At 37.1% G+C, this 23,647-nt stretch overlaps 2 protein-coding genes across 4 annotated transcripts in view; one reads left to right on the top strand and one right to left on the bottom strand.

The window, feature by feature from the left end:
• Positions 1–439: 439 nt before the first annotated feature.
• On the bottom strand, positions 440–12,188 carry LOC116264380 (external alternative NAD(P)H-ubiquinone oxidoreductase B1, mitochondrial-like). Of its 3 annotated transcripts, none has more exons than XR_004174828.2 (11): positions 11,792–12,188; positions 10,106–10,379; positions 9,346–9,552; positions 8,930–9,180; positions 7,039–7,258; positions 6,822–6,926; positions 5,321–5,593; positions 3,729–3,850; positions 1,466–1,585; positions 655–858; positions 440–563 (listed from the first exon to the last, which is right to left on the bottom strand). XR_004174828.2 is itself a non-coding variant. In XM_031644549.2 (10 exons), the coding sequence occupies exons 1-10, from the start codon at positions 11,878–11,880 to the stop codon at positions 771–773; spliced, it is 1,749 nt and encodes a 582-aa protein (XP_031500409.1). In that variant the 5' UTR covers positions 11,881–12,188; the 3' UTR covers positions 440–770. The 3 variants fall into 3 exon arrangements, 1 of the variants encoding a protein (XP_031500409.1); XR_004174827.2 differs by having other exon boundaries at positions 693–858; XM_031644549.2 differs by having other exon boundaries at positions 440–858.
• Positions 12,189–18,526: 6,338 nt separating this feature from the next.
• Positions 18,527–23,647, top strand: part of LOC116264746 (exopolygalacturonase-like) — a 61,920-nt gene continuing 56,799 nt past the window's right edge. Inside the window, exons 1-5 of the mRNA XM_031645122.2 lie at positions 18,527–18,734; positions 18,922–19,236; positions 19,371–19,660; positions 19,799–20,030; positions 20,190–20,396. Coding sequence (XP_031500982.1) covers positions 18,594–18,734; positions 18,922–19,236; positions 19,371–19,660; positions 19,799–20,030; positions 20,190–20,396 — 1,185 coding nt within the window. The 5' untranslated portion in view covers positions 18,527–18,593. The remainder of the gene's footprint in view (positions 18,735–18,921; positions 19,237–19,370; positions 19,661–19,798; positions 20,031–20,189; positions 20,397–23,647) is intronic.

The raw sequence follows: 23,647 nt of genomic DNA, 5'->3' as shown, positions 1-23,647 counted from the left end.
ACGGAAAACTTTAATTTTCACGTAGCAAATACAGTGATAGGCTTATTGATATGTCATATGCCGAAATTTGGGAAGAATTTTAAAGCACAAGATGCTTCCTACACTCACAACTGCCATCAGGAATTATTTCTGTGTGACGAAAACGACGGACACCTATTCCAACTGCCATGCAAATAATGTGAATAAGAAGTGAATAACCTGGATGGACACAAAGTAAAGAGATCAGCAAGTGGTAGAGAAAGAAGACATTCCAGGGCCAACATTTTATATTAGTGTGCGTACTATAGTTCAAGTTTGTTTGTTAACCGTAAAGGTTTCCTCAGATCCTTTACTTATGCCAAAATTTGTTATGGTACAATGAATAATTTATGTAGTTTCTCCAGGCAAAAGAAGAGGAAACAGAAAACAACTCTGATGGAGAAACCAGGATTTAGCAATCTTTAAAAAAAAAAAAAAAAAAACCCAGTAACCATACTACTCTGTAAATCATCTGACAAGGCCTGCACATGACGTGAACTATATAAGCACCTTAAGTATGAGTATGCTAATCTGCAATGTGAAACCTGCCCAAGAAACAAAATGGAAAAAACAACTTAAGACAGACGCTGGTTGATCTAATAAAAGAGAACATTTGACATGTGAAATTTGTTATACGTGGGACAAACTCATCCAAAAAACTTAATCTTCCTCACACTGTGCTGAAAAGTAGATTTAGGATCCCCTGAGCAGACAAACTACCCAAAGCGCATGTCCATCGGCTCCTAATTGTTTTAGATCTGACTGGAGTCTCTGCCAAAAACAAATCTTTTTGTCCAGTCGAACAAGACCAGTACTCTTGTGCGCCAGCTAACTTGCTTACTGAGGATAAAACAGGAAAAAGTGTTAGAATCTTTAGCATCGAGATTTGGGAGTCACAGAAATATACTTCCAGCATATAATAGGAACAACCAATCTACATAAAAATAGCGAAAAAATAAAATTTTGAAAGATGTGAGACTGCCTTTTTGCATGATTTCTCACTCTCATGACAGTACAACACATTGATGACACATGATGCGTGATACAAAAACCAACACGGTGCAATTTCTCATCAGAAAGGGTCCAATTCTGTCGGCAGAAAAGGCAATCTCCAATAGAAAATCACCTGGAAGACCTATAAATAATCTCTATCTTTCAAGTTTTAAAAGCTAAAGAGAAAGGCATATCTAAAACCAACAATTTTTTGCATTCCTCAACTAAAACTCAAACTCAAAAATCTTCAAGATTCTCTAGTTTCTACCGTCCTCCATTTGAGATCAACCTGTCATTAGTTATCCCTTCACCATAACATCAAAATAACCAAAAAAATCCACTGAAATGGACTATCACATCTGCCAAAAAAGAGGTTAAATACTAAATTTCTAGTAGACCTCTCATGTTTTGCAGTCCCCATATGAATGAAACATATCATAGGACCATACTTTACCTTGCATAAACAGAATACCATAGCCATTGGCTGCTTTGCCCTATCGAAACCCAATCTCCTGGCAGTTCTGCAGCAGCTTGTTCACCTCCAAGTGGAGCAAATTGCCCAAAATGCTTATACCTAGGTTATCAAAGGTCACTACACATCAGAAATGTGCACACACACACAAACACATCTACACACGAGCACCCGCACACATATATGCATTCAGTGAGAATGTATACATCTTCAAAAATAGAAAGTAGATCGTACATGAATCAAGTTTGGATTCTCAGTTTTCATGAAAGGAAAAGCTAAATTCAGTTTCAAAGTTAGGCTGACATCCAACAAATACCAAGTTTAACACACAATTATTCTTAAAGTCATAAAAGATGATTTTCTTCCCGCTTGAGTACTCAAAGTGGGAAAGAAGATGTCCAAAGCATTCAAAGTAGCTAAAATACGATGAACATATTTACAAGTTAAAATGTCCAAAATAAGGCTTTTGTGGTTGATATCCGCACTGGTATTATCTGTGCTCCCATGCAAGATTGTGCTGATGCGTCTCTTCTCATCCAATTTGCATTGATGAGACGAGTAGGAAACTGAAGGTGGTTTCTCCTCTAGAGAGGAAATAATCATCTTGGTAGGAGAGGAAGTGGTAGCAGATTATACGGTATTCCCATGTCTGTACTGATTTATAAGGCCACAGTCCAATTTCATAATTAGATCTGCTAATGTAAGGTGGAGAGGATGGTGAAAGAGATCATCCATAGTTCTCTTTTATTAACCAGATAATCTACAGGCTTTCCTGTGCAACAACTTATGTTTCCTTTGTGATAGGCTGTCTGCTTCTGCATCCAATCAGGTTGAGCCCTAAGTGTGAATGGGTTAATAAAACTCTAGATTCAATACGATACTTTTCTGTTTGGGGTTGATGTAATATTATTTTCCGTGCATAAAGTTCCTCTTTACATATTCTAATCATATGGGTACCCCAGCATCACTCATTGAATATCATAAAAGCCTTTCCTGTGCAGCTATAAGATAGAACAATCCAAAACTTTCCTACAAGGAATTCAAGTTTGAGTTGCCTAAAAAATGAAAATAATGTGTTTTCCATCTTTCAATTGTTGATCTTTTCTTAAAGATGGCCCAAATTACTTCATTGAAGAAAATGAGCGGCCTCTCATACTGCCAATTCCAATAACTAGGAAGCTGATTAAGGTCGGGTAGAGGTTGATGAATCTTATCTAATAGAGACATTCTTGACCAGTATAACTCTCAAAAAGAAAAATCTGGTTTCACATTGAATCCAAACATTTCTTGGTAGGTATCTCTGGTTCTCATTCATCGCTCAAAATGTTAAACCTGACATAGAGTTTTGGGTATTAAAGACAAAGCAGTACATATAACTTATATAGTTTTGATCTATTCAAATAATTGTATCCACCAATCAATCATTTGTGAAATACCCATATGAAGTTTCATAAGGTTTTACTTTCATTTGCAAAGTACCCATATGAATTTCATAAGGTTTTACCTTCAGTAGTTACCTTATTCCATTTATGTTAACACTTAATGGCACTGCCAAGAACCTGGTATGAATTCATGCAAGAGTTATGGACATGCCTTGGAATCATTGAGCCACAATCTGCAAAGCACACCCTTGAAGTGAGCTGCACTACCATTTCTGAAAGATCAGGAACACCTCGAGAGGTGACACATCTGTGTCAACACTTCAAAACATGGATGTGGCCCTGACAAGGACTGGACATGGTCAAACTGTATCAGGAGCAAATAACTATGTCATTGTATGTCTAATTTTGTACTGAATCAGTCATGGAAGGGTTCAATTTGTCTTTTCTTCTGAAGTCCTCTTATTATTTCTTTGATTCATAGTCACACCAATGTGACAAGGTAGAGTTATTCATGTATAGCTAGATAGTTTTTAACAGCAAGAGTTTTAGTAATGGGAGAGGATACATATACTATTTGTGAGTTCAGAAGAGGGAACCATTGACTGCTAAAGTTGAGGGCCTGTTTGGTTGACCAATGCCAAATAATGATGTAGGAGACACTTCCAGCCCATTTTCTATTGGGAATATGGCCAAACAGTCAGCTGCAATTTAAATGATCAAAGATATAAAAAGTCTCCAGTGGCACACTTTCCTGCCATCTGACACGTTTTCTGGATCAGAAAATGAGCCAAAATGTTGAGAAATAAACACTAAAATTTAAAAGGGAAAAAAATGAATCAAACAGATTTTCTTAGGTAGTTTACCTAAAAGGATGAAAGCGATGGCGACCTGGTTCTGTAATTCTGCGAGGACCTTCAGGTTTTGTTTCAGAATCATGCATATGATTGAAGCATTTTGCAAGATAGGCACCTTGTTGAGCAGCAACCTGAAAGCAATCAGCATGGCAGTAGGTTGCATCAGATCATAGACTGAAGGAAAAGAATTATGAAGCATACAAAATCCAGAGGACAGTACTTCTAAGTGAGGATGACTGGGGAGGTTTAACTTTTCTATTAGCCTGTTGGGCATATTCCTTAGATTCTTTCAAGTTTGATTCGTCCCACCAAGTAGCCTATTGGTGCTAACTGACCTCCATATGTTCTTTCACACATTATTTTTCATCAAGTAAATAAGAAAACTAGGTGGAAACTGAATTTATCAGTTCTGCTTCTTTTCCTCTTCTTCACTCATGTGATGTTGTGTATATTACCAGTAGAAGTGCAGATGTAAGACGGAAAGCGCCAATGACAAAGAATAAGCAATGCATGCATTGTTATCAAAGCCATGTTGACACTCCATCGACTAGTCCATCGTGCTAATAGCTGGGGCCAAAATCAGCTAGTTGATCAACTTGATGGACTAGTCAAGACTTGTCGGTGACTAACTAATACTTATGTTACGTATTGGTTATATTTTGTATTTATATGCTTTCATTAAAATATATCTGAAACAAAAAAACCTGGTAGAACCCCACGTCATTTGACCATGCTGACTTGCCGTAGACCTAAGTCAGGTGGTCACAGAATGCTGAAGAAATATGTCCCGGTGTGACTGACCACATCTAACACACTTGACTCCAATGGACCAATATTACTTCATTGGAGTTGCACCTGAACCAGCTTCACATTAACGCAGTTGTGACAACCCCATAAATGCAACCATTTGTTCGGCAACATTAATGCTGTGGGTTGAAAATTTCTTTCACTTAATTCATAGTAATATTTTATTTCTTCTGTTATCTTTGGCACTTTAACTATTGTGTTTCAATAATTTTCTTTTGATTTTACTTTCAGAGACTGACTAGGACCAGCTAGTCCTGACTAGTCCTATTTTTCGGGTTGATTGACTAGCTTGTCAGATTTCCAATCTTGACTGCTTGTTCGGGCTTTTGGCCAGCCCAATGAAGCTACATAAACTCTATTAAGAATCATTAACCTAAGCAATGTATTAAAATAAAATTACCCTTAAACTCTTATAAATGCTTATATAAGATAACTCATTTCTTTACCAAGCTGTTGCTGAAGCAACTTTAACCCATTTTCAGCACAGATTGCTTAAATAGATGAGCCTGAAATGACCTTTTACACATCCAGCTAATCTTATTCTCAAAGAATATTGAGAAAGCGCATGTTTGCATTGTGAATGCAGATGTATATTTTCATATGCATGTTTTGGGTGGGGAGGCATTTGACATAACCTCAAGTCTTGGAAGGTTTTAAAAGACAAGCAGAAAAGGAAAAGAGAATGCAAAATGGCGAGAAAGAAACGTGCGGTGATTGGCAACTGTTGTAACAATATGATCAGGTCTGGATTGACGTTAGCAGCATACTTCAAGTGTGCGTTGGCCTGCACTTACCTGAGCAGTAGCAGGAAGACTTTTCATCTGTGAATCTACCTCTGCAAGAGCTAGCTTGAACTCTTCAATGTTTAGTGCCTTGGATTCGGTTTGATTGCTCTCTTTGTTGCCCAGTAAGAGATCTGCAACATTTCGCATGTGCTTTTTCTTCATGTAGAGTTCTAATTGTGGATACCTTTCACAAAGTTCTCCAATAACATCCTGGAATTCTTGAACAGTCAAAGTGCCCGAGTTGTCCTTGTCCGCAACTTTGAAAATGTTAAAAATATCTTCCTGTCACAGTTGTACAGCATAGAATATGTATTAATAGAGACAAGATCAATGCAACTATCAATCCCAATAAGCACAACACGATCTTATGACATGGAATGAACGTTGATTTTGATCTATTAGACTGTTATACATCAATTCAGATTCTATGGCATCTGAGCTTACTTGCATGCACTGTTCTATTAAACAGCCCAAATAATGCTGATATTATTGGATCTATAAATTCACTTAGTGTTTAAACTTTAAAGAACCAGCAGAAAGAACTGAAGACAGCAGCAAGATATACTACACTTTTGTATGATGGAGGTATTTTAAGTTGACAAAATACAAAGATTTTCAATCCACCGTAGGCTCTATAGCATCATTAAATCGTGGAGCTAGACCAACAATTTTTGTCCTTTTTTTTTAACAACATGAGCAGACACAGCAGCATTTTTTATCCTTTTTTTTAATACTATGAGCAGCCAAGGAGGAGTTGGCCATTAGAAATGCCACTGTGTGAGATCAATGTAAGCATGCACTACTACCACTTTTTTATCCGATGACTGAGAGAAGTAATAAATTACTTGCACAATCTCAATGATTTCAGTGTCTGCAGACTGCAGCATCCCAACAGTAATACGGGAAATTGAATGATCTACCCATAGGATCAATGGTTTCCACAGGATGCTTAGTAGATATTTTCGTATTTATATGTTTCATCTGGAAATTTCGTGCAGATTTCTTGTTTGGAGGAATTTTTCTGAAAAGGATAGTCAAGAGACAATGTTACTGAGAAAAAAGAAAACATTTTTTTGTCATAAATCACATCTATGCATTTCAAATTTTAAAAAGTAGAAAATATTTGATTGCTAGCTTCAAGAGACGAGCTAAGGATATGTTGCAACTGAAATAGTTAACTAACCATTTTATGTCCATAAGGGCATGTTGAGAAAGGAAATAAGGGCACCATGCATTTTCTGTTGTAACCCCCAAGAGTGTGAAAGACATAAGGGAATAAACATACGAAAACAAGGGTTTTTGGTGGAGGATGCCACAAGACACATGGCTCAGCTCGGACAGTTTTCTCCACCACTTAAAAACGTGCCCTAAAGGACACATCTTACAAAAAAAGCACCTGTGCATTTTGGCTCCAGAATTGCATGCTAAGACTGTTAGTGTAGTTTAAAGATAAAAAAGAACTAAATTTCCAACCCAAACTAAAGCTATCATATCCATAGGTAGTCTATACCATGATTTTACGCTGTTCTATAGTGGCACAGTCCCCAATTGCAAATACATTGTCACATCCTCGAACATTCAACCATTCATTAGTAGCCAAAGCCCGCCTGTCATGCTGCAAACTTCAGACAGACAGTTTAGTATAAAATTTATTTCTTATACAGAAAAGGCTAGAATACTAAGAACATACATTCAAATATTAGACAGATACATCCTTATGACTGTACCTGACCAATTTGATCCATGAAATCATTTATGACTGGACGGGTTCCAATGCCTGTTGACCAGACAATCATTCCATATGGATTGGACGATGACTCATTGGTGTCCTTACGCTTCATATTTATAGATTTGTCAGTTACTTCAACAACTCTGTATCCCATTTTTACATCAATACCATCTCTTTGGAATTTCTGTTCTGCAAATGTGCTGATTCTTTCATCAAACCTACAAAAGCAAATTTTGAAGATATAAGAAGTGATTTATGCAGATAACGGTCTAACTATTTATCAGGTTGGAATCTGAGCAAGAAAAAAGTGATGGATCGTGGATGATGGGACAAGTGCTATGGAATATTAGAAACATTGTGTCCACATAAAGTATTTGAGCTCTTCTTGTGGATAATATTGTTAAAGTTGTGTATCTGGCAAACATTATGGAAGTGACTTGCAATGATGTATTCACTCATTTAAAGGTTCATAAAGTTGATGTCAAGTCATAATTACTACCAATGGGTACATTCAAGCTATGCATGTTGGAACTATATGATGAATGTAGAAAGATTCTGTGTATCCGAGCACCCTGTTAAGTGCTAGGCTCCATTACCTAAATTTCCTGCGGAAACAAGAAATCTAGCCACTTGATGGCTATGCCACATGGGTGCAGGGACACACACAAACATGCACAAACACACACACACACACACACAAAAAATTAGATTAACAATATCCTTTAAAATTTTTAAGCAAACAAATTAACGAAAAAATACATTCATGAATCATAAATTCATAATCACCAGCTGACAAACAAATTAACAAATATTCAAAAATTGACATAAATTAGTTTAATCTAAACCTAAGTAAGATGGAAACAGACCTGGTCAAAGTTGACCTGGTCTATTTTTGGATAATTCTAACCATGGGCGTAGTCCTCACACCCGAAATGGCATTCGCTGTAGCCATGGTGAAACCGGACCTGCACTCATGTCAGGCTGTGATAACATGGGTGCATGCCTTTCTAGCAATGCCAACTTTACATAGGCAGCAAGAAATTATGTATGTTAGTTGAATGACAAGGTTTTCATAGATCTTTACAATTGTAGATGGTTAGCTGAAAAGATAGGAATATCCAGTCCAAAGGGCTGTAGAGAAAGATTGACTATGAATGAAATATGACCCATGAAGTACAAACCAAAATATTTAAAACCTTATGGTTGTCACATCTGAGACGAAGGTAATCTTGCCAGTCAAGCTTACAGATGATATGTTGAATAAATAGTTCATCTGGTTCATCTTACAGAACTGATGTTTACATGGTTAGACTACCAAAATCACTTTCAGTGGGATATAAAAGTTTATTTTCATCCCTTTTTTTCTCCTTAATGTCAAAAGAGTTGTCAGTAATAGTGAAAATCAAGTTATGATAGGGCAATAACCAAAGATAAAGAAGAAAAAAAGCAAGAAGTCTATATAAAGAATCTGTTCTCATTTCCACTTCTCTTCTTATTTATATCCTTTTGCCTTGCCCTTCTTGAGAACATATCCAGCTAAAAGATTATCAGCTACTTATGAGTGATGACAGCTCCATGTAAATGTTTTCAAAGAACAACACTTAGTCCTTTTTTGCCGGCTGATACTTCCATGTCTTGTCAAAAAAAAATTGAGCAAGTTAGTAACCTCAACATTTCATGTCTCTGAAAACCTTCTCATATTCAAGACTATTCCTTGATTGAACAGAACCATTTTCAAACTTAGGATATCTGTAAACTGTTTGAACCAAGAATGATGTTTGTAAGCGACTCAATATTCAGAGAACAGTGTTCACGGGTTTCGGTAATAGAAGCCAACAATGAATTAACATAAGCAAAAAAATTCTGGTACATAAAATTGTTGTCCTTACATATTCAGAATATGATCTCCAGACTGGACAAGTGTTATCTTAACCAGGTTTTGGACGGCTGGGTATAGCCTCACCAAATCCTCACAGACAAAGTCATGCAGTTCGGCAGCAAACTCCACACCAGTAGGTCCTCCACCGACAACAACAAAATGAAGAATGACTTTCCTTTCTTCTTCACTTAGATTTGGAAGGTTTGCCTTCTCAAAGCAGTCTAAAACACTTCTACGAATTCTCTGTGCATCCTCTACTTCCTGACAAGAACAGCCAAGTTCATGCTTTAACAACAGTTCAAAGGAGAAAAGCAGAGTGTTGGAACCAGAAATAGTTTCAGCAGTTTTAGGCTTTAGCTAATAGGACTCTGGTATAGAAATTCTTTGTCACCTCATTCATCTAGCCAACACATTAAAAACAGGTACCTTTAGAAAATGACAATGCTCCAAGACCCCTGGTGTATTGAAAGTGTTTGACTGTGCTCCGACAGCTATCACCAGAAAGTCATAGTCCAAAAGAAATTCCTCTTTCCCTTCCATACTTTTATCATGCTTAGAAAGACAGTGCACTTGTTTATTTGCTGCATCAATCTTAATGCACTCTGCTTCCCAATAATGGATTTCATCATTTTTCTGCCAACAAGGAAAAGTTCATTGTCATTTATAAAATTAAAAAGCATATCAATCAGAAGCTGAAATACAATTTAGCAAGACTTTCTTTCATGGTGATTTTTGAGATAAGTTGACTTATGTTTTAACTTTTAGCATGGCTAGCCAAATTCCGTCATTAGCTTTTAGTGCACGACAGCTCTTAAAATGTCCAATAGAAACATCTTTGTGCATAGAAAAGCAAAAACTAGATGAGCACCAAAATCCAAAAATTTAGAAACATAACACAAAGGGAGCTGTCAAAGCCTAAGCTGCACACCAACAACTTGAGAACAAAATTCTCTTATGGCAGTTTTCTCATTGTAAATTATGGTCATTAGATTTTCATTTCTGACAACAGGAAAAGTTTACACCAAATACTATTTGATTTTTTGGCATCAAAATTTTATCAGAGTCAGTATTTTGCATTTGGAAAACTTGACCAAGTAGCTAGCATGCATTAGTTTATATTCAAGTGAACATGTTTAGCACATTTATATTCATCTGAAATATCCAAGAAAAGCAAATCCTTGCTTACCCGTTTAATTAACTTACGAATTGGCTCAACAATGCTTCTTGCTTCTACTGTCCCACAAGTCACACTTGGCAACAGTGGTGTAAAAGCAAAATAGTTACGTGGTGAAACAACTTGAACATCATATAAAGAACTATCCAAATCCTTCAGGAAACTTGTGGCTGCCCAGCCTGTACCAAGTACCACCAACCTTTTCTTCCCTTGGGTCCTTGGAATGCTAGAATCAGTCACACTTGGATCAGATTTAACCTCAGAATATGAAACAAGGCCTCCACCACTGCAATAAAAACCGAGCAAAACTCAGAATAATGTGATATGAGCATCAGTTCAAATCAAATAATATCAAGCAAACCCTTGGGAATTACCATGGTGCCTGATTATCTTAATTAAAGAGCACGGAACCTAGAAGTTTTAAGGGAATGATTAGATACATGTTATGGTCCAGAAAAAAGGGATAAAGATGAACATTTTAATGAACAGTTCAGTGTGCAGCAAAGAGCGACAAGTTGTGAAATCTAGGAAACTAAGACAAGGTGGGAAGACTCATCCTACATTTATCTGTACTTCTCATTGACAATATGTTTGTAAATCTAATATTGCAAATGGGCCTGCAGAAATTTCCTTAAACCAAAGTGTTGGAACGTTCTGTTACCACCAACACGCCCAGAAAAGGTAAAAGGTTCGTCCAGAGGAAAGAAGGACCAGCAGACGAAAATGAAAGTCCAGCATTAGGAACTTAAGAAAACTTGTCCATGGAACCACCGCTCTATTCACCAGTCAGAGATAAGTTGTCGATTAAACGGCTATCTATATTACATGGAAACTCCCATTCTTGTAAATTACTAATTTCAATTCCTCAGGAAAACAAAACTGAGAAACATAGAGCACTCAACTACCAGAAAAGTGGGATATGCATACTAGCAAATTTCAGTGCAATTCAAACTTCAAAGCACTCAGAAGAGCTTTTTCCGTACTTATCTACACACTTGGGAGCTTCCAACCGCCATATCTGTAAAGCCAGGATTTAGGAAACAGTTCTCATAAAGACCTGTCTATCTTGCTGACGCACTCATTCCGAATTTTCCAAGTTAATCATACATTTTTTTTATGGTAATAAATCACATACCAGAAAGTAAAATTTCTGGAAGTTTTCTTGTCTAACTTTCAATCAACAGAAAGAAACCAAACCACCGATGATTCGGAATCCGTTATGAAAAGACATGTTGTCTGGATTGTCAAATTACTAAACTATTCCACCTACCACTACTATCGTTGGAGCTAATCTCCGCCCTTCAACTTGAAAGCCTTAAGCGGATATAATTTACACATCCTCCACTGGAGCAGAAAGGTGCTTAACTAGCCGTGTCCCTGTTTCGGCGTTTGCAATCTAAAATTCATCAGTACCCTTTCCACTAACTGGATATAGCTTTTAAATTCTCTACCACACATCGTGAACTCGAGCTACCGGCTCCCAATCAACTTGGAGCCTTGAAAGTCTGAAAAATCTGCAAATGCTCTTCCTACCAACTGAAGATAGTTTGCAGTTGGCTGCAGAATTGAATTCTGTCCGTCCAAACTACAACTTGGGAGCGATGATGGGGGCTCCTCGTGTTGCAGTAAAATTGTTCCTCGAAAAGGATCCCTACCTAAAGAAAGTGAAAAGAAAAAAAAAAAAAAAGATTCTCATACCTGATACCCAGGAGGAGAACCAGACGTGGGATCCGATGACGATCTCGGAAACCAACAATGAACTTATCCAACAATGGCAGAAAACGCATTCTGTGTGAATCTGAAAGAACGTCACAGACAAGAAAGCTTGGCACTTCCCCTGTTCCCGGAAAACTCGGACACCCTCCTGTCAATCAAGGCCTTCACATTTTACCGGAAGGTGGGGTAGAAATATGCGCAGCCTATCCGGCGACTTGTGATGTACATTAAGACTGGCATCTGCTCCCGGTGGGTCCCTGCTACAGAAGAACAAGAATTGGTGACGTTTAAAAGGTATCCTTTTTCCTTCTGTCCTCGTTGATCGTAGGTGCGTTCCAAACTCCAAAATATCTGTTCAAGCCAGCGACCTCTGCTTCGTTAGTAACACCAAGGACAACGTTTGCAACAAAATGCATATAGCGGACCGTGACAGCGATCGAAACCATGTGTATTTACTGGGAGTCGAAGCAGATTTGATTGAAGATCTTTTGAAATGTTGCTGAAAATTTACTGCAGTGAGTCTCACAGGGTGTGGATTTCTGCGGATTGTAAAAGTTTCGAAACTTTTACAAAGGACATCCAAAAGTTTCAAAGAAACTTTTACAGAGGACATACACATTAATGTGTTAAAATTTTTAAAAGGTGCTAATATGTGAATAAGAAAAATCAATAAAAAAAATAAAAAGTGTTTTGGGGTCTGTGTTAACAATTACCCACACATAGCCCACATCAGCATCCACCCCGATTTGGATTTAAGTTTGAAAGTTGGAAAATAAAGAGAAAGAAAAGGAAGTTCATCATTCTCTCAGATGAAGTATATGAGGAAACAAGAGTTTAGGCAGGTGGGTCTCCGTGGGGCGTATGCTCAATGCAACCCACTCTTTGAAACTTTTATTCAATGTTGAAACTTAGTAAATTTGAGCTGTTATAGTCTTCCCCCTTCAAAAACCGTGAGCTCTTAGCATGAAATCTCCTTGAACTCCAAGAACTTTAAATTTTAAGTTCCAAGAAGACGCTTATAATGTTGTCGTGCAGGAAACGATGGTAAAGCTTCGGTTCATCCACTGCCCAACTTTCTCCTTATTCTTATTCATGATTGTGTTAACTCCTCTGGTTTAATTTTGGTAATTATATTATTTTATACACACATGAAACGGTAATATATGTGTTTATATGTTGTTCTAGTGCATAGACATGACAGTGGAGACTTATGAAATAAAGTTGATCCATTTCAAAGAGTGATTTGAATTTAACGTTCTGATTTGGCACTAAATTTGAACCTCAAGTCCCCGAAAGATGGGTGTGGCGGTGGCCCATTTGGCTACACCCAACGTACATTGCAAAGGAATATTTATTAAAACTTGGGGAGACTATCATTTAGCTCCGGCTATTAGCCATAATGCAAAACAAGTGCCTCACAGCTTTCCTTTCCCATAATAGTACTCCTTCTACTGAAAAATGTCCTTTTTTAATTAACATAATCGAAGCATTCGTCATGAATCATGATAAAAGAAATGTCAAGACAATGCCTTTTTTTGTTGTGAACAAGTATTAGGAGTGTATCGATTTATACCAATCGATTTGTATTGATTTTTGTTTCTAAGGTATTGGGCATGCTTTGGTATTTTGAGATACAATCTCTGTCGTATTTGAACTTGAACATCAATGACCTCCTGTTTGCAACATAGAGAGTTGGTGCTTTGAAAATTTGAAACCAAAACCGATCACCTACCAGTCTCTACTCAATCCTGTTTCACCAACTTTCTTGGAGATAACTGATTTGTATTGATTTTTGTTTCTAAGGTATTGGGCATGCTTTCGTGTTTTGAGATACAATCTCTGTCATGTTTGAACTTGAACATAAGTGGCCTCCTATTTGCAACATAGAGAGTTGGTGCTTTGAAAATTTAAAACAAAAACCAGCCGTCTACCAGTCTCTACTCGATCATGTTGCACCAACTTTCTTGGAGATAACCGATTTGTATCGTTTGTAGTTATAGTTTGCAACTATGATAACCTGTAGCTTGATATTGGTGGACACACGTGTACTTGGTCGCGCTAGCATCAATTATTGTTGTCACGAAGGTTTTCCATATTTGTCGTAATTGGCCTAACAAGTCCCATGAATTTGAAATACATAAAATCAGTTGGACCTAATTTTTAAGGAAGAAGGACCTAACTGCCACGTATGCAATAGACAATTAAAAATATTCAGCCGCGCTGTGGAATTAGCCTCTCACTCACCCCAAAAACTATCTCAAAATTAAGATGCCGAGCCAATAAAGGTTCCTCCAAATATTGTGTCTCACATGGGTCAATTATGTACTTAAATTTGTTTTTTTTTTCATGCAACTAGCAAAATGAAAGCCTCATAAGGTTGAAAACTAAATTTAGAAATGCTTAAACTGGTTGAAATGTGGTTTTTCCTTGTGTAAGATAAATGTATGTGTACAGCTTCAAATTGGAGAGACACTCTCTAAGAGGCTGAAGACTTTTCCCTTATTCTTGCTCTTGAGGTTCAAGGTTGTTTCAGGACATGTGTGAACTTATGGTTATGCTATTCAATTCGAAAGTAATGTATGTCACTGTCTGCAGTTTGAAGAAGTAGCGTCAATAGAAATCGAAACTAATGACATGACTTTCACCTGCCCACTATATATATATATATATATATATATATATATATATATAACTGCGATCCAGAGATGTTAGGAGTTAAGGTTGGTTTTCCAGCTCCTGACTGCTAGCTTGCTTGAAAAATGATACGATATTTTTTCAATGAAAGACAAGCTAGCACTCGTAATTTGCGTCGAAGTCCGCAGCCAATCCCTTCTTCAGTTTGTTATGAAATCCCAACTGCAAAGTGCTTGTGTATCAGGAATCATGTTATCTGATTAATAAAAACACTTCGGGCAATATTTAAATGGTTTTGCTGCATTTTTTTGTTTGATTTGTAGAACTAATGAGGACCCAGTTCGGCAGTTCTGGTCCTCAAATATTCTAACGCACCCATTTGTGGCACTAATGTCCAATCAAATTTGGAATGAATCGAGTGACATGAAAAACTACGTGACTTGTGTAATTACACGATAGTGCATTTATTTATTTATTTTGAATAAACGGTAAAGAGAAAAGTTTCTTTTTTTGAGGACCACCTAACTGGTTCACAAAGATGGGAAAGTAAACTTTGAGGTTTAGTGTAACTCAAACTTTTGCAATTTTAGGATGTATATAAAAGGGACCGTTCATTTGAGTTAATTATGATACAACCTTGCACTCTGATCACATTTCTCTTCCTCTTGGTGGCGCATTTGAGAGGAGCACAACAGCAGGGTCTTCAGAAGCACATTCTCATTATCGGAGTCTGTGGCACGCCTTGTGCAGGAGGATGTCCACTTTGCTATTTGGCTACGACACGGTCCTTTGTCTACTGCTAGGTGACTCCACCCGTCTTATTTTGTTTTATTGTGCTGCTAACTTTTATATTTCATTCTTTTTATTTTGTTTTAGCAATTTGTTCTTATATGTAGGGGACTTCTTGTCTCTAAATTTTATTATATATTTTCATTTTATTGACTCTCTCTCTCTCTCCTTTTTTCCTGATCTTTACGATAACTTTAGTGTAGTAAGCAACAGACTTTGTCATTATAAAAGCTGGTCAAGAAGGCCCACAATGAAAGCTGTAGTTGGTCCTCCCTCTTTTTAGCTTTGTAAAACTTTAAACACGTTGAACTATAAGAGGTTGCTTGGATTCATAAAACATTTGTTTTAGTGCTCCTTGCATTTTGCCCCAATTTTTAAGGTAGATATATAAAATACTTATATAATATTCTTGTTGTCAAACGACCTCTAAATAAAACAGTTATATATTAATCCATAAGTATGCATGTTTCCAAAATTGAGGCAGATTCATAACTAGCTCTAGTTCTTCTTTTGGCACGAATTTTTGTGCATATTCATATATTGGTATGTAATAGTTTCATTAGCCAAACGACAACCCCTAAGATATTTCGACGCATTCACAAGTCCATCTGAATCGATTTTTGCAATAATTAAGATGAGATTCACAACCAAATACTATTAACTTGACCAAATCGAGACCAAGCCATCATGGGATCTAACATTTACATGTTTCTTGATCTGAATATCTCGTCATATTCAAATTCAGGGTTACATGTGAAACATTCCTAGAATTCAGTTGCCTAGTTTGAATTCTGATTGAGTTTAAATCAAAGACAAGAATCAAATACGTCCACCAAGTAGTTGTCATCCCTAGTGAGCACCAGATTGGCCTTCTTTATACATTTCTAAATTGACAGCACTCATGTTCCGTGTTTAGACCTCATCCTTAATACTGGCCTCATAAAATATGCCCGTATTGGAGAAGCTTCGTGCCTGTATAAGAAATATGAAGCATCTTGTTTCCTGAATATAGACTTAACCAACAAAGTGTGTACACAAAGTTAGCAGATGAAAATGAGAGGAGATAAAGCTGAACTGCATATGCAAAAGATTTCACAAACAGGTAGCAAAGAAAGCAAAAGAACATTTGAAATAAGAGAATAGTACCTTATTTACTAAAAGCAATGATAAAAGATGGTAAAGGTCAGATCTTGCGCTTTACTCACATTAGAACCACTAAGTGTTGTTCCCAATGGAGGTCATATATGGGGCGGAAGCCAAGGTAGGGCCCCGACCCCATCTCATTAAAAAAAAAAAAAAAAAAAAAAAAATTGGATGTAAATTTAAAAAATATATATTTATATAAAAATTTTAAAAATTGATATTTTGGCCCTAGTCAAAATTTAGAAACTTTAATTCGGCCTCCCTCATAAAAAATCTTTTGCTTTGCTCCTGGTTATATATATATATATGTCATTTGAATTTATACATGGTCAATGAGATCCACCTCCATAAGGCACCTATGATTTATGTATACACGCATTTGTTAGAGATGGAATGATAGGAATGCTTAAATGTCGTCAAATGAGTGACTCAAGTAGATATGAACTGCATTTAAATCAATCTAAATGCATGCATAAAAATAGGAATGTTAATAAAATATCCAATTGAAGTGCTTCAAAAGAATTGGATATGAAAAAAATTGAACGTACAGTTAAGAGATTGTACCAGATTTGGATTTAAGAAGTGACACCCAATTGGATTTGGATTCGAGTTTAAATAAATGTCTAGTCAGATTCAGATTAACATTTGATTTATTAAATAAATATTAACATTTGATTTAATTTTAAATAAATATACTATATTCAATGTCCATCTATCTTGCAAGTTGGTTCTTATACGATATGGTTCAGATTGAGTTTATAAGTCAAATTTAGAATTTGAATTTAAAATTTGAATTTAAAATTTGGATTCCGATCAAAATCAGATTGTAAATGCAGCATCGGATTCAGATATGGTATAGACTTTTCTTCATTGGCATTTGAGTACTAATTATAATTCAAATATATATGCGAAGATTTGAAAAACCGGGTATGGTAATGAATATGTCCAGTTCGAATCCTTTGGCATCCCTACATGAATTGCCTTGAATGCTGTATTAATGGACACCTACATGAATATGACAACTAACATGATTTTTTTTGTATGTTCCTCACACATATGGTTGTCCTCTTATATATTGTCCTTGGTCAACTTGCACTATGGAGATACTCATGTTCTTCCACCTTTCTCTCAACCTAGGGTATAGGACTGCTTTGGAGCATGAGTAGAAAGCGGGACAACTATCAAGTATTAAAGTATCCTGCATCCATTGTTTGCAATACAGATGAATTGTGCCTATGAAAATCGCACTGATGATTGTGCTTTCACCTGCCCTCATGCACAGGGTGTGTAATGACCAAAATATCCATGATAAAGTGAAAAACAAAGATTTTTAAAAGGATAAAAATGGGATTGTAAAAAAATTAAAGTCTAAAAGGTGCACTTTATTATCAAAATTTTTAAATACCCCAACCGTTTCTCTGTGTTCTTTGGATGTATATCTCTTGCTTGCATAGGGCTGTGCACGCAACTCTATCTCTAGACAATGAACTATACCTTAGCTAAATAGATGCACAAAGACTGCTCCCAATCCAGCTATAATCATATATGTGCATTTATATTCTAGAAATTCAAAAATCATTATGCATTTTTCATGATAAGTAAGAACATTTTCATTAGTTCTAATATGAGAGCACCGTACATTACTAATACGTGAGCTAGGAAATGGTTCTCCTTACAATCGCAACTAAAGGGAAGAAAAAATGGCAAAAGAACCAGATTGTGAAAAATCAAATTTAGGAACTTATTTTATTAGGGTAAGTCTGTTCCAATATTTTACTGTTTTTCATTTATAAATCGATTCTATGTGAATTGTTCTATGAGCATATCTGCAATGTTTAAATTAGGTGCATGGTGCTTCATAAATACATCAACACTTGAGCAATCTTGTAAATTTTCTCTTTTTTCTTCTTCTCTCTCTCTCTCTCATGCAGAAAAAAGGTCAAATATGGCAAAAACGTTAACGACAAGGAGGATGCAAAGGGGAGATCTCATAAATGAAGAATCAACGTACTAGGCTTAGCAAAATTTTCGGGTCTTCTATTGCCCATAAAACTTGTGGTGAGGGGTTCAATTCAACTTCAACGCTTGGTTTTACAAAGTCCCATAGCAAACCTATAAATACTCAACCCCACTGGTTACCTCAATCACCGCAATAATACACTGTCCTCTTTTCAATCTTCTTCTTCTTCTTCTTCCTATCCTTCCTTCCTTCTCCACGATGGATCTTCGGTTTGTTTTCTGGCTTTCCAGCTTTGCTCTTTCTTCATTCTCAGCCATTTCCCTAGCAGGTTCGAGCTCGGGGACTTACAGCGTCGATGATTATAGTGCCAAAGGTGATGGCAAGAGTGATGACACAAAGGTTCTCTTCGACTTTAACCATCTGTTCTCTCTCCAATATTATTTTTTTCTTTCTCCAAGGACCGACAAATTGTTAAGGGAGAGCCAACTTTCTCTTCACTTGTAGCCAATAATATATGTGGATACATTTTATTTTATATATTTTACTAATTCCGGTGAGGTGATCTTCTTTTGCATGGACGCTCTAGGCATTTAACGATGCCTGGGCTGCAGCCTGCGCGGATTCCGGCAGTCCGACTCTGATGATTCCCGGAAACAAATACGTGGTGGGGCCGCTCTTGTTTAAGGGCCCATGCCAAAATACTGGTCCGTTGACGGTGAAGGTGCAGGGCACCGTTTTGGCATCGACCAACCTCAACCTTTTCACGGGACAGGAGTGGGTTCTCTTCTACAAGGTCAATCAGCTCAGGTTGACAGGAACCGGAACCTTTGATGGGCAGGGGACTACGGCTTGGCCACAGAACCAGTGCCCTTTCAAGAAGCAATGCAAAGTCTTGCCTGTTGTAAGTTCGTTCTTCATTATACCAAACTTTCTTTTCTCTTTTTAAATTTTTCACATACAACATACATGCTTAATGCACAGTCGCATCGCAAAAAGGACTAACAAAGTTTTTCCTTCATAAAAATATGCCTGCAGTCACTCAAGTTTGCCTTCTTAAAAGACACAGTAGTTTCGGGGATTACCTCATTGAACCCCAAGATGTTCCACATTGCTCTGCTGAACAACGTAGGGATCAAGTTCCAAAACGTCCATATTAAAGCACCAGGCGACAGTCCAAACACTGATGGAATCCATATTGAGACTTCTACTGGCGTCAAGATATTGCAGTCTGACATCGCTACTGGGGATGACTGCATTTCTATTGGCCATGGCAACACCGATGTTTACGTTGAAGGTGTTAACTGCGGACCAGGACACGGAATCAGGTACTTACTTCCATTTACCACACCTCCTCCTGATTTCGCCCATTCCTATTCTTTGTTTTTCTTTCCTCTCCAATCCTTGATCACATGATCCATGTACTAACGTCGTCGTGTCATATATGTGGACTGCCAAAACTCCAGCGTCGGCAGCTTGGGCAGGTATTCCTATGAAAAGGATGTTACTGGGGTGATAGTAAAGGGATGCACCATTAGCGGCACCATGAACGGGGTGAGAATCAAGTCATGGCAAGCATCTCCTAGCTCCATCTCTGCAACCAACATGACCTTCGACAACATTATCCTCAAGGATGTTGGCAACCCAATCATCATCGATCAAAACTACTGCCCCTTTAAATCTGCTTGCGCTCAACAGGTAATTGAGCCAGCTAGCTCTCTATGTTATCTTCAATTCCTTCTTCTCATTCTGTGTTCGTGTTTCTTATTTAGAATATTAATGGCTTAGTTATGATGATGTGCAACTTTATGTAATTCGAGCAAAACAATTAACAATTGTATATTGTTTTTGTTGCAGGCACCATCGCGAGTTAAGATCAGTGGTATCACGTTCAGCAACATCAGAGGGACTTCGACGACACCTGTAGGAGTAACTATGCAGTGCAGCAAAGCGTATCCTTGCCAAAACATTAAGGTTCAAGAGATAAATCTGAGTTACAATGGACCTGGAGGGCCCATAACATCTTCATGTGCTAATGTCAAGGCCAGCTACAGCGGGAAACAGGTTCCTGATCCTTGCAACTGAAGAAACAACACTTAGAAAGCTTAACTATGAGTTAGCTTGCTCCTTCCTCAAGCAGTCAGGTGCTTGAGTGCATTGACTAGGGAACATGGCGCTCAAGCCCTGGGATTCATTCAATTTTTTTGTTGTTTTTTTCTTTCTTCATTTTTTTCTAGTTTCTTTTTGCATATAAGAGCCACCCTACCATCTGTTGGGTTCCCATGTATTTATAATTGATCATCAATTTTGTAATAATGAAAATGTAGTTCCTACATACATTAGGCATGATCTCTCTCTCTCTCTCTCTCTCTCTCTCTCTCTCTCTCTCTATATATATATATATATATATATATATATATATATATATATATATATATATATATATATCCGAATGGCTAAAATCTAAAAAAAAAATGTATATAGTGATGTATTTACATAAAAGGAGTATAATCCAAGTAATGAATGTTCCAAGCATCAATGGAGAATAGTTTTACTTTCGAAAGTAGGCAACGAAACGGTGCATGATTCTGCAACGGGGATATTTACTTAGCAATCCCTTCCATCTCATTTTTTGCTCTATTTCTTATTTTGTTTATCATATGCCCTTGATCAATCTCCTGGCCTTTGAATTCTCCTTTTGAGTTGGATTTGGATTAATTCCCTGGCGTTCACGTTTGGTCCAAAATCCAAATTTGTCATTTAATTAATTTCACTTCTGTGACTAACATTTCGTCCACCTTAATTTTTCCTTTGATTTTTTTTTTTATTTTGCCACATTTTCTCTCTTCCCATGCGTATTTCAAATATTCAAAAATTTTCGTAAATTCTCGTAAATTATATATGCATATATTGGTATGCATGTAGCTTGTTCATTTCTTTAATAGCTCGATTTCCAAGTCTTCTATTTAGTCTATTTTTTTTCTAAATGCATTTAAATCTTCATAATCTTTGATATTGAGACATCAACGAATATGTCATCAAGATAGGTCAAATTTCTCATTTATTGAGACATAATAGACTACCTTTAGGGGAAAATATTCAATGCAAACCCATATCATATGAGCAGTTTGACCAAATTTAGAATAAGATACACAGGCCAAACTAGGTCATTACTTAAGTGTGACACGCACTTACTACTTGCGTCACTTCACTTCTTTAGAAGCAGTGTTAGTGAGAGCCATTTCTTAAACCTTTTCTTAAAGGTTGATAGTGTGTTTGCACCTTGGGATTGATCACAAAAGCATCTTCCATAAAGAGTAAGTTGGAAGGTTATTTCATAATATCCCTTCAAGTAACCATTTTATAAATATTTGTTCTTGAAGGATATGTTAAAACATATTCTAAAACATTTCCAACTTATCAGAGCCTGCCAAATCCACTAGAGATCCACTAGAGAGTACCTCAGCCCATAGAAACATGACACAAACAATCTCTCACCGTGAGGCACCATTAGGGATGAGAAAATCATATGAGATGGTTTTAGTTTAGCTTGTGCTGATAAGGAGCATGTCTCGGGCCGGCCCGATACTCAAAACCTGGGCTTGGCCCGACAATTAAAACCCGACCTCAAGCCTGGCTTGGGCCTGCCCCCCATTAAATTAAAAATATATTTTTAATACAAAATAAATTGTAGTAAAATAATAAATTAATAAAAATAAGAGCCAAACCGGGCTTTAATCGAGCCCACCCGGGCTAGCCCGAGTCACGCCAGGTATAGGGTACCCGTCGGGTACCCAACCCGATGCCTAGCCTTAGTTTTAGTTTGAGATTAGAATGTTACTTACCTCTAAGGGGTTGACACAATGGTTTGGGGTAGGGGCTGGTAGTCCGTTAGTATATATCTACCTTATAGTCTGCGGAGGAGTTCACTGATATGCAAGTTGAAGCATAGTAGGGGTGTTACAATGAGACACCAAAGTAGGTTCTATATCATAAAGGAACATAGAGTTAGGTAGAAGCTTCAGCTCTGCCGGAAGGTGAGGTTCCCTTTCTCACCTGGAGATTAGAATGTGACTATAGACTATGACATTGTCTTTGCATGCAAATAGTTCTTTTTATGGTTGGACCAAAAAGACATAGCTAATCACTCCTGAGACCATATTGTTGCTCTCCACCAAAAGACTTAGTTTAACCAGATTGAACCACGTATGTGGTGGCAAACACAAATGATAGTCTAGAAAGTACTCATGTATTTATATTATTATGTTGGCCAAATTAATCCCCATACAATGAAGACTAGTACCTAGGTCTAGGGGCAAAACTAGGATTTTTTTTTTATTCTGAGCAGGAGCCGTTATATAGTTTCAAAATTTTCACCATAACCAAAGCTCACTGGGGCCAAGGCTCCTGCTGCCCCCTGGCTTCACCACTGCTTAGGTCCAAATGTGCCACCAAGGACTTTGGATTTCAACAAACCACAGGTGGGAGCTATTCAAACACACAACATGTCAGCCCACTTGATGAACACATCATGTTCTATGAGAATGTCCCTAGGTTACTCAACTGTGCATGACAATAAAACTTGGGAGATAGAACCCATTGACCATTAATCCTTGACTTCTTTATCTGGGATAATCAAACCAATTGCTTTTCTGTTTTCAAAAGAACCTATAACTTATGATGCATTGAAGACAAAGCAGTCAACATGACATGACTTTGGAAAGGAAGAAAATAGCTTTAAAAGAATGGTGTACATGGACTAGATTTTGGAAAATACATTTGAAAAATAACTTAACTGGCCCTTCATGGTTAAAGCACTTTGAAAACATTTTGATTAGTATGCCCATGCATGAATGCAACCTACAAGCTACATTTTACGACTTAAAATCATGAAAACTTGTTCCAAAACCAAGGTTGGAATAGGATTTTTTGAAATAGATTTTGAAAGAAGATTTTTGAAATCAAGGTGTATAGTAAAAAAACATTAGGTAGTGTTTGATGGTTAGGGATTTAGGAATTGGAAATATATTTTTGATATGGCCAATGGTGAAAATAAGGCTTAGTTCCCTTAATTTATAAAAAGAAATGTGCATGTGTGTTGATATGCATGATATTAAACCACAATATAAATCTTTTTAACGGATTTAGATCCAGCATCATCATGTAGACGCGGATTTAGATCCAGCATCTGCATCAAGATATTTACATTCGGATTCGGATAAAAAAATCTAACCCATATTCGACCCGTTTGTTCATCTTGGCTTCTAGAGCAAGCTTTTTCCCGGGAACTCCAGGTTGCTTCCAAAAGGAGCCCC

The sequence above is a fragment of the Nymphaea colorata genome, chromosome 11 (genome assembly GCF_008831285.2).
Source record: "Nymphaea colorata isolate Beijing-Zhang1983 chromosome 11, ASM883128v2, whole genome shotgun sequence".
In the NCBI taxonomy this organism is placed as follows: domain Eukaryota; kingdom Viridiplantae; phylum Streptophyta; class Magnoliopsida; order Nymphaeales; family Nymphaeaceae; genus Nymphaea; species Nymphaea colorata.
The sequence above is the reverse complement of the archived record's forward strand: the minus strand, read 5'-3'. Positions and strand labels throughout refer to the sequence as shown.

Coding starts and splice junctions, on each gene's coding strand:
- LOC116264380 (XM_031644549.2), bottom strand. CDS start 11,880: ATGCGTTTTCTGCCATTGTTGGATAAGTTCATTGTTGGTTTCCGAGAT. Junction 9,553..10,105: donor TTCGTAAGTTAATTAAACGG/GTAAGCAAGGAT, acceptor CCTTGTTGGCAG/AAAAATGATGAAATCCATTA. Junction 7,259..8,929: donor GGAGATCATATTCTGAATAT/GTAAGGACAACA, acceptor TTGCTTTTGTAG/GTTTGATGAAAGAATCAGCA.